This window comes from Vombatus ursinus, unplaced genomic scaffold (genome assembly GCF_900497805.2).
Source record: "Vombatus ursinus unplaced genomic scaffold, bare-nosed wombat genome assembly UNPS02014882.1, whole genome shotgun sequence".
NCBI classification, from domain to species: Eukaryota; Metazoa; Chordata; class Mammalia; order Diprotodontia; family Vombatidae; genus Vombatus; species Vombatus ursinus.
The window spans coordinates 25,946-41,695 of NW_020954660.1; the positions used below are offsets into that span (position 1 = coordinate 25,946).

Below are 15,750 nucleotides of genomic sequence, written 5' to 3' on the forward strand. Positions count from 1 at the left end.
CCTGTAAATTTTCAGTTCTTCCAAGGTGCTGTGATCAAGGGCGAGGTATTTACTCCTTTCCTGTCCTGCGCTCTGGTCTGTGAGGGACCACAAGCACTCTTTCCTGTCTTGGAACTGTGAGGAGGGTTTCCTCTCCACCACCACTGCAAACTCCACCACGCCAGTGTTCCTCCTCGCCCCAGGACCGCCACCTAGAACTATGACCCAGATTCAAGCACAGGCATAGCAAGAGAATCCTGCGCCAGCAGAGAAATCCCTACAATCCCTCTCTGATCAACCCCTTGATTCCCCCTCAGTCTGTGGGCCAGAAGCTCAGGAGGCAGTCGCCACCCTGGGGCCGAGCTCAGGAATGGGGCTGGGACCCTTTCCTTCTCTCTCACCACAGCAGAAGCAGGCTTTTCCCACTGACCTTCTAAATTGTCTTTGGTGTTCATGGGTTGAGAAGTCTGGAAACCGCCACAGCTGCCCACAATTCAGTCCTCTGAGGCCTGCTCCAGGTTAGCTGCGGCCTGTGCGCCCACGCCGAACTGCGTTCCCCTCCCAGCCTGGCGCGATGTACCTTTCTGATCAACCATCCAGATTATCTTGGGCTGGAAATTAGTTTCACTCTGTCTTTTTGTGGGTTCTGCTGCTTTAGAATTTGTTTAGAGCCAATTTTTATAGGTATTTGGAGGGGTTTGGGGGAGAGCTCAAGCAAGTCACTGCTTTTACTCTGCCATCTTGGCTCCGCCCCTTCCAGACATGCAATATTGTTAACATTATGATGTGCTGAGCCTCAGTTTTATAGGAGGGAAGGTGATACCTGTAGTCCCTCCCTCAGAGGGATGGTGTGAGGAGCCCCTGAGATAATGTCCATGAAATACTATTTAAACTTGAGAGGGCTCAAGCTTTAGGGTGAAGTTTAGCCTGTGGGAAGTATGGGTTCCCAAATTAGTAACTTTTTTTTTAAAATTTTGGCTAGGCAATGGGGTTCAGCTAGTAAGTGTTATGTGTCTGAGGCTGGATTTGAACTCAGGTCCTGTTCTCTATCCACTGCGCCACCTAGTTGTCCACCAAATAGATAACTTTCAGGATGCAAACTTGAATTTGTAGGCTTGGCTCTTCCCTTTTTTTTTTTTTAATAAATTTTTATTATTGATGTGATTTTAGTTTTCAGCATTCACTTCTATAAGATTTTGAGTTCTAAATTTACTCCCCCTGCCTCCACTCCCATCTCCCCAAGATGGCATGCAATCTGATGTATGCTATACATGTACAATCATACTAAATATATTTCCACTTTAGTCATGTTGTGAAAAAAGAATTAGAACCAAAGGAAAAAACCATGAGAAAGAGAGAAAGTAGAATGCTTTGATCTGCATTCAGACTCCATAGTTCTTTCTCTGGATGTGGACAGCATTTTCCCTCATGAGTCTTTTGTAATTGTCTTAGATCCTTGTACTGGTGAGAAGAGTTAAGTCTATCAGAGTTGGTCATCACATGATGTTCTCCTGGTTCTGCTCACTTCTCTCAGCATCAGTTCATGTAGATCTTTCCAGGTTTTTCTGAAGTCCAGCTGCTCATCATTTCTTAGAGAACACTAGTAGTCCATGGCATTCATATACCACAACTTTTCCAGCCATTCCCCAATTGATGGGCATCCCCTCAATTTCTAATTCTTGGCCATCACGAAAAGAATGGCTGTAATAGGCTCTGGAGACACAGCCAATTCATTTGTCCAATTTAAGCCCTTTTCCAGGTTGTACAAGTTTCTAAAGTAAATATCATAGTAGCTGTATCTTTGATCAACTTCTGTTGGCCTCCTGATCCACAGATCACTGAAGTTAGACCTGTCAGATAGGGTTTGACCTACCTATCAATTTGCTGTGCAGACCACTGAATGGACCTAGTTACCTAATAAGTGACCCTGTTCTTCTTCCCTTAGCTTTTCCCCTCTATTTCCCACCCATTCCCACTGGGTAGGTGGATGTCATGTAGCTATAAGCCCCAGATAACTGGCTATAAAACTAAACCTTGACTTTGTAGTTCAGGGTAATAATTTTGGGAGTTGTTTAGCCCATGGGGCCACTTTGCTTCCTAACCCTAACTCCATCCCTTACTGTTCCCAATCCTCTTGAGGAGGAAAATGAACATCCCAGCAATTTCCCCAAATATCCCTAGAATCTAAAGCTGCAGAGACTGGATTCTTACAAAGTTTGTCAGTTTCATGTGAGTCAATTTGCATCTCCACGTTTCAGGCAGATACCAAAGAGATGTGCTTTCTAATGAGATGTAGCCGAGGAAGGTCTCATTTGGAGATCTTTCTTGTTTCCTCTGTCTGTCCCTCTCTGTCAGCCCCATAAATCCCCCTGGTTCTCTGATGTTCCTCTTTCCTTAGTCATGCCAAGGGAGTGGGGAGAGGAGGGCAGGCAGCAGAGAGCAAAGAGCTTGTTTGCCAACCAAACTACCTTTTGGTCTTTGCAGCAATGCCTTATGTGGTCCTTGATGGAGCCTCACCAAAGAGGGCCAGGGAGATTCTCATCTACACAAGTGGAGCATAGCAGTGTTCATTCCAGCTATTCCAGTGAGACCTTTGAGTCCTTCACAGAGGAGGAGGAGGAGGAAGAAAAAGAAAAATGTCAACTGATTGCGGGGAAACCCTCTGGCTCCTTGGTCTCTTCTGAAGAATGCCAGGCCGGGTCCAGTGCCTCTGGGAGCCAACCTGTGAGCCAAAAGCTGATGCCAAGCTTAAAGGATGAAGGTATAGAAATCCCATTGGGAGGGAGCGGGAAAGGGCTGTTTGTCAGTCCATCAGTAGGTAAACATTTATTAAGCACCTCCTGGATGCCAGGCACTTTGTTAAGTAAGTTCTGTTGGCCACCCACTCAGGGTTACACTCCCACCCAGTCCCTACCTTTGCCCAATTTTTTTCTAGAGTAATGAGGGGCAACCCTGCTGCTATTGACAGATTGAGCGTGGACATCTACAACATGCAGAACTCAACAGAAGCAACCCCCTGGCTTAGCCCCCCACAAATGAAATGCTAATGATATGTGCTCACTAGTTCCTCAGAGGCCACAGGCCAAGTAGAGGTTGAAAAGTCCACACCAGGGTACATTGCTGAAGAGGGCCAGTCTATTCCAAAGAAAATACAGTGGGGGGTAGGGAAGGTCACTAGAAGTCACATGGAATGACTTCCGCAGACCTCACAGTGTATATTGGCCTTCCTCCCCACCTCCACCTGTCATACAACCCAACCTCTACTGCCCATCCTTCACCCTTCTCCTCATTCCCCTTTCTATCCCAGTTTGAATCTCTTCCTGACAGTGGCCCTCTCTGTGAGTTGTACTCACATTGGGGAGCTAGGATTGAGAGTTAAAAGGGACCTCAGAGTTGTCTCCAACCTTGGATTGACAGATGAGCAAGCTGAGGCCCACATAAGTGTAGTGACTTGTAAGAGTTCACATGGGTAATTTGGACAGGAGCTGGACTGGAACCCACATCCTTTGATATCAAATTCGTGCCTCTTTCCCTGACACCACATTCTCTCCTAGTTGACATGTACTCAGGAAACAGAGGCTATATTTAATATTTCCATACGATGAATGTAATTACAAAATCACATCTTCTCTAGGAAAATAATGAAATGCCTTCCAAGTATAGATAGAACTGATTTGGGATAATTTTCTATTTGGGATAATCCATTTCCACAGGCCATTCTTTCCATTAGCACCAGTCATTGGGATTTGTCTGTCAGGATAATTCTTCAGTGTCTCTCACGATAGAGGGGAGAAAAGAACGCTGCGGTGGCATCCCTGATAATGGACTTCAACTAAATTCAGGGTTACTTGAGCAAAGAAGCTAACCATTTCTCCATCTCCTTAGGAAACAGACAAAGAGGAAACGGGTTCATGTGGCAACTGGGGAAAGAAACTATTTGCTTGCAAGGGCTTTGAACCCTACAGTAGGCTAACAGCCAGGTTCTGAGCCCTTCATTCATCAGCCCTTTGGGCAGGCAGACTTAGGTACATTCTCTAGCCTGGAGGCAGGGCCTGAGATGAGAGAACTTGAAAAAAAAAAGAGAAAGAAAACAAGGACGGTTTTTTCCCCTTGCCACCACCCGAGTGACATCTCCCCATCCTCAATAGCACCTTGCCTGGGAATGGAAAAGTATGGTTCAGCAAAAGAAACCAACAGGTTAGCCATTTCTAACAGCATGTTTGTCATTCTGGGCCTCTGTTTTTTTTGCCACCTCTCCTGAGTGGCAGGAGCCTGCTTCTTTCTCAGTCCAAGTAGTTGGCCTCCTGCAGCACTTTCCAATTCTGGGGTTCTATGAAGGGCTCCTCCTCCCTTTGTAGCCAATGAGGGAGCTGTCCTAAACGATGCTGGTTGTATTAATTTTTATTATGTCCCAAATAGGAGATTGAAGTGCGATTTAGTGCCTGGGATCAAGTGTATTTATGTGGTCTCATCACTGGGTAAGGAGTCCTCAAGAAGTTAAGAGTTTCCTCCTAATAGACAGTGCCCTACATGAGGTCATCCTCGGGAGGCAGGGCAGAACCCTAACCCCCCAAGTGTTTCTTCCTTAGTCTCTTCTTTATAATCCTTCAAATTTGGTTGTTAGAAATTCCTGCCATGGTCCTTGAAATAAAGCATGAACAACAAAGCATTTGTTAGGTGCCTACTATGTGCATCTCATTGTAGAAAGTACGCATAGCAAAGCAAACCAGACCCTGCTCTCCAGGGGCTCACACTCCAAGAGGCGGAGGCCGCCCAGAGGGGTTGATCAGGTTCAGAGCACGTTGAAAGGCACTTTGGTCCTTAGGGTGCAGAGGTAGGCTCGTGGTGCTGCATCTTCTTTAGTTTCATCAAACTAATGATAATTAATACCTTATGGGCTTCTGATGTTGAACCACTGGATGGCCTCAAAGACTGTGCTGGCAAGAGTCTTCTTTGTGAGGTGTTCAATGGCTTGCCCTTTACCACAGTCAGCTAACGTTTCACTGTTCCAATTTAGATGAGCCGTTGAAGCCATTGGACTCTGCTGCTCTAGAAAGGAAATTGAGTCCAAAGTGGATCCAGCTTCTCAAGGGCAAAGAAAGTCACATTGGACAGCCCCAGGCAGGCCCCGTGTCCCAAGCAGGTAAGCCTGTACCCTGAGTTAGTAGTAACCACCTCCTTCTCTGACTGCTTTTTTGAAAGCTGTGTGACCATGAACAAGGTCCCTAGACTTTCTGAGCCTCAGTTTCCTTCTCTGTAAGACAGACATCATGGTTGCACTGTCTGCCTCTCAGGGGTGCTGTGACCAAAGCCTTTTGTAAACCTCCAAGTGTTATATCAATGCAAGTATTTTTTATTGTCCTGGTCAGCCAGCCAGGGCCTTTTTTTTTTTTTTTTTTTTTTTTTTTTTTTGAAAGTGGAAGGAGGTCGCCAGAGAGGATGCCCTACATCTTCTTGTTTTGCTGGGACAAAATGCTGAGGTTTTGGCCTTCTTGCCCTCTCCCCAAAAGGCAGAACTAGAGGAAATGCTCCAGGAAAGACTGTAGAGGCACTGTGGAGGTGTTTTCCTTTTTGCCTGCACAAGTAGAGGTTTCATTGTCATCATGATCCATCCCTTCTGAGGATTTCCATTTGGATGAGAGGGTAGCAGAGAAGGGCACGGGGAGGCGGTGGTGATGAGGAGGTCTGGGAGGCCCAACTCCTCAGCCAGTGTTTTTTCCACTGCTTTGGGGAGTGCAGAAGGAAGGTGATTTGCCTCTGATTTTTGCCCAATCCAAGCTCTTCCCTCCGCACCAGCTCTTCTGTCTGTCAGACCCAGGACTTGAACCTATCTAGGCCTCCTCATGTTCCTTACTCTGCACTACAGTGCTGCCTCTACTGGCACCCAAGTCCTGGGTTCACATAGCATTGCATTTGGAGACTGAGGCCTTGGGTTCAGTTATCAGGAGCACTGTGATGAAGTAAAACGAGGCCTGGTGCTCGAACCCAAGAGATCGGGGCTCCAGTCTTGGCTCAAACACATAATTGAGCTGTGGGGAGGGAACCCCAATGCAAATGTTAGCTAGTGTATCTTGTACCCTAGGCCCTAGTCAGTGGTCCAGGGAGACCTGCTTTTGTCCACTTGGAAGCAATCTTTATTGCCATCAAAGTGCTCACCCTCACCCTCACCCCTAGGGGTGTCCTTTGACCTCGTGCTTATGTTTTGGACCAGCTTGATTCACGATTAAATCGCCTTAGTTGAACGAAGAATATGATTGGTGAGTCTTTGGAAAGCACCATTTGTCACTTGGTGCCTCGTTTTCTCCATCTGTTTTGTTCTGGGTAAATGTCAGGTATGCTCATTCCTGCTGTGCATGACAAAACCAGATAGTGAATTTTGAAATGGATAGCTTTGTTCTGTTCAGTTTTCAACAGAATAAGGGCACTTGCTTCCAGCAAAAGAAAACTCACATTGCAGTAATTATCTTTCTTGACTTCCGTCTCTCTGACCTGAAGTGATATTAAGTAGATAGATGCTCATTAGAAGGCATCACCTGTTCTTTATACCTGCAATGGTGCCACCAACCCTACCTCCACCGTGGCTGGAAACAACACTTCATTTATCAGAAAAAAGCAGGGTTTGCTTGTGTGATTCTTGCAAACGCTAAACATTTAGATTTGGAAACACAAAAGAAGACCTATGAAAATGAAGGTGTGCCCAGGTATGGCAGAGTGAAATTTAAGGTAGAGCCCAGAAGTATCCCATATGTCCTCTTCGCGGACACACTTTGACAGTTTTGAGCTAGAAGGTACCTGGGAAATCATCTGATCCAATCCTCTTGTTTTACAGAGGAGAAAACTGAGGCCTGAGAAGTTCAGTGACTGGCTTATGGTCAGGTAGATACTAGGTAGCTGAACCAAGATTTGAACCCGGGTCTCCAACCTTGGAATCCAGTGTTCTTTCTGCCAGTTGTCATCCTCATATCAGTGTGTGGGCCTTTATCCCTTGTAGCTGAAAATATTACAGTACTGTTGTCCTCTCAAGATGCATTTGATTTCATTAATTTTCTGCTAGACAGTCCTGAAAATGGTCCCTTTGGGGAGCCCAGTTTTTGGTACAATTCTCACATACATCTGCACAGTCTTCGTCTACGTTTGGTTTGATTTTTTTCTCCTAGTTTCTAGTTATATTGACCACCAGAAAAGTTAGTTTTCTGCTCCTCTTTTGCATGAGGATATTTGGTTTCATTCTTTTCACTTATTGTGCCCCAGATTGCATTTTCCTGTCGGTTTGTTAGAGTCAGTAGATATTTATTAGGCACCTACTATGTGCCAGGCAGTCTGCTAAGCCCTGGGGATACAAAAAGAGGCCACAAAAAAACCATCCCACCCCTGAAGGACTTCACAGTTTGCTGAAAGAGATGAAAAGTGAACAGATACGTATAAAACAAAGATACAGGACAAATAGGAAATAATTAAGCGGGAGGGTGGCACTAGGATTAAGAGAGGTTGGGACAGCCTTTCTGAAGATGTTGGGAGTTGAAGGAAGCCAGGGAAGTCAGGAGGTGGAGATGATGAGGGAGAGGCTTCCAGGCGTGGGGGACAGGCAAAGATAATGACCCTAGGTGGAAGATGGAGGGTCGTGTTGGCAGAACAGCCAGGAGGCCAGGGTCACTGGATGGAAGAGGCACTGTTGGTCAGTAAGGTGCAAGGAGATGGACAAGGCAGGAGAGGACCAGGGCAGAGGCAGCATGGTATCCCTGGAGTGAAGTCAGGAGTTCTGAGTGCTATATGACCTTAGACAAGACATTCAATCTAACTTGGTACCAGATTCCTTCTCCTTAAAACCATTGCCTCGGTGATGGCTGACATCCATTTCATCCCTATATCTTGTCAATCTAAGTGATTCGAAGGCCTCCAACTTTTGTTGCAAAGAATGTACAGAGAGTAAAATGCAGTCCTTTCCAATTCCCTTTTCTTCCCCTAACTCTAGCCAATGTTGTAGAGATAGAAATATACATAGACAGAAAACTCCCTGTCCTTTTAGACTAGACATATGGAAGGAAAGAAGTCAAAGCCCAAGACAGAGGTCCTATATCCACATGAGACTATTCACAGCAGTACTTTTGTGAGAACAAAGTGGGTTATCTGTGCCCACTGATGGAGAAATGTCTGAGAAAGCTCTACCAGATGTGCCTAACCTAGGATTCCTGGGAAGTAAGACGGGCCAGCTAGGAGGAATTCAGAGAGATATGGGAGCATGGCTGTGAGCTAAAGACAGCAGGCATCAGTTAACCAAGATTATTTAAAATGCTTCCTTTAAAACGTGAGAGTAGCCTTTGAAGTGAGGGAGTTTTCATTCCCTGGAGTTTTGGGGAGGTAGATTTTTGCCAGGAACGTTTTAGAAGAAATTTGTGCTTCAGGCAGGGGTGGAATTAGATGATTTCTGGAGGCCCTTCCAGCTCTGAGAGTCATAGGATTTTTCAGGTGCAAGAGAAGAAACTCTGTTCTCTGCACCTCTAGCCAATGTCTGCGAGAGACAGTTTGTTGATTTTTGCAAGCATTCCTGCTTGAGGGGAGATCCCAATGAGCCAAGTTTCCCCTGCTAATTGAAGTTTCTTTTTCCCCATCCAATGTCCGCTTCCACTTTCTAGTTATCCTGAAACAAAAGACAGCATTCCTAGCACAGGAGAAAACAAGGTGCGGAACTGAGGTTGAGGGGTCCTTTCTTCACTTCAATGGAACGAGGGTCATGTCAGCGCTGGTGCACCCTTAGAGAGATGTGTTCCGCAAACCAGTTATTCCCTCAAGGATTCCCGTTTCAGCCTAGCCAGAGAGGACCACTCTTAGTTCAGTTATTCAGAAGGTATGCCCACTCTTAGCTTGGTCACCTCCAAGAAAACAGACTTGCTGTGTAATCTTAGTTTGGGAAAAGAATGAATGAATGAAGCAAGGATTATTGCAGAAGGACTGATGAGATCTTGATTCAAATGAGACCAAGGCTGTCAGATTGGGACAGTGATTTCTTGACATTCTGTCACACTTCTAGCAGATCTGTATAGGCACTTTAGCCACCTTGTTACCTAGTCACCTTATTCTGAAAATGGGGAAACTGAGGCCAGAGAGGGAAGTGCCCCTTGATCCCCCAGATAGTGGTAGAGCCACGATTCAAACCCGGCTACTCAAAAGACTCAAGATACAGTGCCCCTCTGGTGATTTCCCTTCTCCCATGCCCTCTCATTCTTGGAAATCTGTTGTTTTCTCTTCTTTCCCTTCCTATGTGATCAAGACAGAAAGTGGTGGAGATAGAAAAGAAGTAATTCTTCCTTCACCTAGTCGAGTAAGTGCCGTTTCTGTTTTGTGCATGTGTTGTTGACAGACGTCATGGAGGCATCAAAGAGTGAGCAGGACGCTCTGCAGGCTTTTTGTGCCAGGAAGATAAACCTGCTGCGTCATCAGCTGAGCCCTCAGGAGACACACGGCAGCAGCCAGCAGAGGCAGCGGCAAGGCTTGGATGCAGGGAAGCGAGTGACAGATGAAGTGAACAACTGTGTTGTTCCTCGTCAGCTGATAAACAGAGTCTCTCAGCAAAACCTGAGGGCAACACCCAGCAAGGTACAGAAACTGGAGCGTGTCCCATAAGCTTTGGAAGCTGCTCAGAAAAGGAAAGTCTTCTCCTGACATATTTCTTCTAAAGGAGACCCATGTTTTCCCACAGCCACCGGGATCCTGTGGCATTGTGTTTGATGAATAGCAAAATCAGGCTGGCAGCCAGGCAGGTGGGGGTGAGGCAGTACCAAGGAAAGCCAGCCCCCAGTGTAGTGGAGGGAGCTTGGAGTCAGGAGTGAATGCCCGATCTCTTCTTGCTCAGGGTAGGGAAGGGAGGAAAGTGAAGCCAGAGTAGTGGTGAGAGCCTAGAAGAACACTGAGGGCTGGGGGCCGGGAGATCGTCGTGAGGATGAAAGGTCTGGGAAAGGAATCGTTACCAGCAAGACTAGAGCAATGGAAATGGGAACACCCCCAAACCCCAGAGTGAGCTCTGTGTAATTGAAACCCCGAGCTCGGCCCAGGAGAGGTGAGACATTGTAGCCCCTGCCTTCTTTGAGGAGGTGGGAGGCTATCAGTGGGTAGAACATCGTACAGGTCCTGTCGGACTCACGTGAGGTGCAGGAGAGTTTTGCCACACTGCTTTTGAACCCCTTTTTTTAGCCCCTGTTCCAAGGGCCACCTCTGTGGGAAGGAGAGGAGGAAATGAAGGTTGTATAAAAGCAGAGGATACCAACAAAGTGATTTTCAAGGGCCAGAGAGCCATCAGGGGGAAATTCTTTTAATAACTTTGCCTGGAGTAGTGAGGAGTGAGTGGGTAGGAGCCATAGGAAGAAGTGACCTCCCCATCTTAGAAACGGGGCTTCTTAAAAATAGGTTGGTTGGTTTGTTTGTTTGTTTGTTTGTGAGACTGAGTCTCCCTATCTCTCCTAGACTGGAAATACACTGACCACTCTCTGGACTGATCCCACTGCTGATCATGCCGGGGACTGCGACCTGTTCCATTTCTGACCTAGGCCTCTCCTTAGGCGGCCTGGTGGCCCCTTGCTCTTGGGGGTTCACTGTATTAGTGCCAGACTTAGTGTTGACAACTGGTTGGCCTAAGCCCTAAGGCACAACAGGCCAGAACTCCTGAGCTCAAAGGATTCACCAGCCTCAGCCTCCCTCATATCAGGTTTACAAGTGTGGGCCACCACTCCCAGCCATCCTGGAATTTGTGGGAGAGAGGAGGGCGATGTCAAGTCACGGCTGATATGCACCCTAGAATTGGTAAGGGCAGGGTGCATTGCCAAGGAATCAGAGTGATCAGTAGGGTAGCAAGGACTCAAGTTCTGCTTTAGGAAGCTCTCAATAAATTCTGAAGGCACAGAGAAAACCATTTTGCTGAGGAATGGGGGGGGGGGGGGGATATTGTCCAGAGAGAACAATGTGAATCCATAGATACCTCACTCGTCATCCACCATGGATCTTCCACAGGGAGCAAGGACACATAATAGAGAAGGCCTAGACAAACATAGTACATCTCTGTATGAAGAGTGTTAAGAGGCTCAAAGCTGAGAATGAACTAAGGCCAGGAAGTCAGTCTAAGGACCTTGGAGAGGTTTTTTGTTCTCTTTCTGTTTAGGGTGTATCATATGCTCCGGTGTGCTTAGACATTAGCTTTAAATCTAAATTTAGTAAAGCATTTGTTTCAGGCAGGCCCTCATTTTTTTTCCTCCTGTAGGGGAGAAATGGGGAAGCGCTGGTCAGATATGAGTCCAGTTTGGTGGATTTCGAACTGGCTGAATAGCAGGGAGTCAGGCATTTTGGAGGATCTCGGGATCTGTTGGTGGTCAACATTTTCCTGAAAGCCTTGGAGAAAGGCCCAGATGGCATTTTTGTCAATTGTGTAGATGACCAAGCTGTCAGAGGTAGTGCACACATTGGATGAGAGGATGAGGATCCCAAAGGAACCTAATGGGCTGGAAGGCTGAGCTGAGTCTAGTCAGTCAGTCAGCCAGTAAACATCCATTAAGCACCTTCTATGTGCCAGGTATTGTACTAAGCCCTGGGGATATGAAAGGAGGCCAAAGGTGGTGTCTGCCCTCAAGGAGCTCACAATCTAACGGAAGAGACAGTAAAGCAAACAAATTTGTACAAAGAAGCTGTGTATAGGATAAGTAACTAATGATGACCAGAGAGAAGGCACTTGGATTAAGAGGGGCTGGGAAAGGCTTCCTGTTGAAGGTGGGATTTTGAAGGAAGCCAGGAGTCAGAGTATGAGAAGGGTAAACATTCCAGGCTTGGAGCACAAGCTGAAATTATGCCCAGCACCATGATTTCATGTTGTCTTCTTGTTGGAACAGCAAGGAGGGCAGGGTCCCTGGCTCAAAGGCTGCAAATGGGGAATAAGGTGGAAGAAAACTGGAAAGGTAGTAGGGGCCTAGATGATGAAGGGCTCTGAATGCCAAATGTAGGATTTTGTATGTGATCCTGGGCCAATAGGGTGCCAGTGGAGTTCATTGAACAGGGAGGGTGGTGATATGGTGAGGCTTGTGCTTTAGGAAAATCTGTTTGTTGGCTGAATGGAGGATGGATTAGAGTGGGAGAGACTTGAGGCAGGCAGACCCAGCTGCAGGCTGTTGCAGTAGCCCAAGAGTGAGGTGATAAGGGCCTGCACCAGGGGTTGGTCTATCAGAGGAAGGGGTGAGACTCTGCAGCCTCTAAGTACCTTTCAGACTAGGAGATTTTGGCATTTTGTTTGTTTCCAGGAAGCTTGCCACTAATCTCAGACGTATACACACGCACGCACACACTCGCACGCACACACACTCCCACACACACACACCTAGGATGTACCTTGACTTGACAACTCCTCAGTTCTTGGATGGATGATAACAAAGTCCTATTCCTCTGAAGGAAATTAAATCCTAGCAGAAAGTGTGTGCGAGGATGTCAAATATAGTCTGCTGCCAGCCCCCTTGTTCCCTTTTTGGTGGTTCAGTGAAGAGCGTACTGGACCTGGGGGCAGGAAGACCTGATTTTCACAATGCAGGCTCAGACACTCAGTGACTGGGTGACCCAGGCAAGTCACTTTACCTCTGTCTGCCTCAGGCTGCTCAACTGTAAAGGGAGGATAATGGTAGCCTCTACCTCCCCACCTCATGAGTATAACATGGGATAATATGTGGAAAGTGCTTTGCAAACCCTCAATGCTCTATGAATGCTGGCAGTTGTTATTAATCATAGGCAATATTTCCAATTTGTTTCTCTCTCAACCCCAGCCTTAGATTCAGGGACGTAGGTCACCGTCTCATCTCTGCCCCTGCACTAGCTGTGTGACCCTGGCTGATGCAGTTTCCCTCACTTTCCACATTTGTCCAACAGGGAAACCCGCTCTCCTAACTTGACAAGATAATGGTGGGGATTAATGTAGCAAAAGTCCGTTTTCACCATTAGGCTCCATAAAGATGTCAGTTCTTGTTGCTCTTTCTTCTTCCAAGTATGTGTATTGACCGTTCCTTTCAGAAAGGAATTGGATACCAACAGGACTAGGGCTAATGGCATCTGGTAATTTCTTCCTCCAATTTCTCATTTCAAGGCATCAGCAGTTAGAGAGCACAAGTGCTCCCAGTGTCCAGAGTGTACTGAGAAAAGAGGAGAGCTGTCCCAGCTGACCTTTCTGCGCCAGAAAAAGACCTTCCTCGAGTCCACTCTACTCAAAGAGAAGATGGAGGAGCATCACCACACCGAAGTTAGTGACTCCTCTGCACAAATTGGTAACAGCCCATGTTTCTGGAGAGTTTGAAGGCTGGCAAGGAGCTTTCCTCACAAGCTTCTGTGAAGTAGCCGGCACAAGCAGTCACACTGTCCTCCTCGTTTAATGGTTACTGTTTATTTATTTTCCATATGCTTTTCTTCATAAATTGACTTGCAGCTTCTCTCCCCCACCCCATTGAGAAGGCAAACAATACGATATCAACTGTACGTATGAAATCATGCAAAACATAGTTTCCTATTAGCCGACTCTCCAAAGGAGCAAAAAACATCTCAGTGGCTGCTGTGTCCTTGCTTATTCAGTGTTTTTGCATCAGTATTTATTAAGGGATATCTCTTTAGGGTTCTTTCTCTGTCCCTCTTTGGTTTGGATAACAAGGTCATACTTGTCTCATAGAAGGAGATTGGTGCCTTCATCCTCTGTTCTTGAAAATAGTTTCATAGGAGCATAGAGAGGTGATTTGCTTTTGAATGTTTAATACAATTTACTTGCAAATCTATGTGGTCCTGAAGGTTTTTTTGTCCCCCCCCCCCCGTGGGAATTCATGTATAGGTTGCTCAATTTCTCTTTCTGTGATTAGGTTGGTTAGGTTACCGGTTAATTTCATTTTTCCCTTTTCTTGAAATATAACTGAGTACAGTAGTTTCAGAGAAATTTCTTTATTTCTCTGCTAATCATTGTGAATTCCTCTCATTTCATTTTGATTTTGGTAATTTGGTTTTCTTCTCTCCCTTTCTTTCACATTTTGTCAAATTAGTTATTTAAGGTTATCAAATGTATTTTTGTCATTTGGTCTTTCAGCACACAAGGCCCTTCTATCCTCCACTATCTCTCTGAGTTTTTCCAAGTTCATGTTTGTTGTTTCCATGACACTGTGTATCCATTTCATCCTCTGCCTTCCCCTTTTCCTTTTGTCTTTCATCTTTCCCAACATCAAGGTCCTTTCCAGTGGGTCTTGGCTTCTCGTTATGTGGCCAAAGCATTTAAGCTTCAGTATTTGACCTTCCAGTGAATAGCCTGAATTTCTTTATGGGCTGATTTGATTTCCTTGCTGTTCACGGGACTCTTAACAGTCTTCTCCAGCACCATGATGGGAAAGTGTTGATTTTGCAGCATTCCGATTTCCTTGTACTCTAGTTCTCACATCCTTACATTGGTACTGGAAAACCCATAGGCTTGATTATGCCGACCTTTGTCAGCAAGGGGATGTCTCTGCTTTTTAGAATGCTGTCCAGAGTCACCATAGCTTTCCTTCCAAGGAGCAAACATCTTTTAATTCATGGCCGTAGTCACTGTCTGCAGTGATCTCTGAGCACAGGAATAGAAAATCTGACTCCTGCTTTCATTTCTTCATCCTCTCTTTGCCTGAGAGTGATGGGACTAGTTGCCAGGATCACAGAAGTTTTGATGCTAAGCTTCAAGCCAGCCTTTGCACTCTCCTCTTTCACCTTCATCAAGAGGCTTCTCAATTCTTCCTCATTCTCTGCCATCAGAGTGGTACCGTCTGCATATCTGAGACTTGATCTTTCTCCTGGCAGCCTTAATTCCAGCTTTTAAATCATCCATCCTGGCATTTCACGTGACGTCTTCTGCATGTAAGTTAAATAGATAAGGGGATACTGTGCAGCCTTGTCATACTCCTTTTCCCATCTTAAACCAGTCAGCTGTTTCACGTTCGTTTCTAACTGTTGCCTTTTGGCCCACATACAGGGGCCAGTCAGCTGATCTGCTATTTCCCTGTCTTTGAGGACTTGCAACATTATGTTGTGATCCACACAGTCAGAGGCTTTGCCATGTCCTCATACAAGTGCCAATGAAGACCTGAACTGTAACTTGGAGTCTTTAGAGAGTCACCTGGGTCCCTGAGAGTTTCAGTGACAGGTCACACGTGTCAGAGGCAGGATTAGAACCCAGGTTTCCCTGAATCCCAGGCTTGCACTCTCTCCCTGACCTTGTGCTGCTTTGTTGCATGCCCCTCAGGTCATTAGTATTCTCTTACTCTTTTGTTGATAGAAACATGTTCTAAGATATAAATTTTCCCCTAGTGAGCATTGGAGTCACAGCCCATAAACATTCTTATTATATTATGTCGTGGTTACCATTCTCTTTAATGTTGTTTTTTGTGATTGGGTCTTTGATATCCCCGTTGTTGAAACCATCACGTTTCATCTCCCGTTTAGGCCTTTTTCTTCCTACGTCCATTTTTTTTCGTACAATTTTCGTCACATTACAGAAAACAAAGGATATTATTAAGACTTATGCTTCTTTTGTGTCTGAATTCTTCATGCCTTAGCAATTTCTGCCTAAGTCTCCTTGGAGTCTGAAAACTAAGTATATGCTCTAAGATTCTCACTCAAAATCTCCATATCCCCCCCTTCCCTGCCCCAGTCAAATCCAGTTTTCTCAACATTCTGCTCAACTGTGTAATTTGATTCTTGTTTATCTTTTTTTTTTTTTTTTTTTTTTTTTTTTTTTTTTTTTTTTTTTTT

The 15,750-nt window shown here is 45.7% G+C and overlaps 1 protein-coding gene across 1 annotated transcript in view; it reads left to right on the top strand.

Moving 5' to 3' along the window:
- The window catches only part of CUNH8orf48 (chromosome unknown C8orf48 homolog), a 32,965-nt gene that overhangs the window by 11,254 nt on the left and 5,961 nt on the right, over positions 1 to 15,750 (top strand). Inside the window, exons 4-7 of the mRNA XM_027842681.1 lie at positions 2,464 to 2,740; positions 4,997 to 5,122; positions 9,338 to 9,573; positions 13,085 to 13,237. Of these exons, the coding sequence (XP_027698482.1) occupies positions 2,464 to 2,740; positions 4,997 to 5,122; positions 9,338 to 9,573; positions 13,085 to 13,237 (792 nt within the window). The remainder of the gene's footprint in view (positions 1 to 2,463; positions 2,741 to 4,996; positions 5,123 to 9,337; positions 9,574 to 13,084; positions 13,238 to 15,750) is intronic.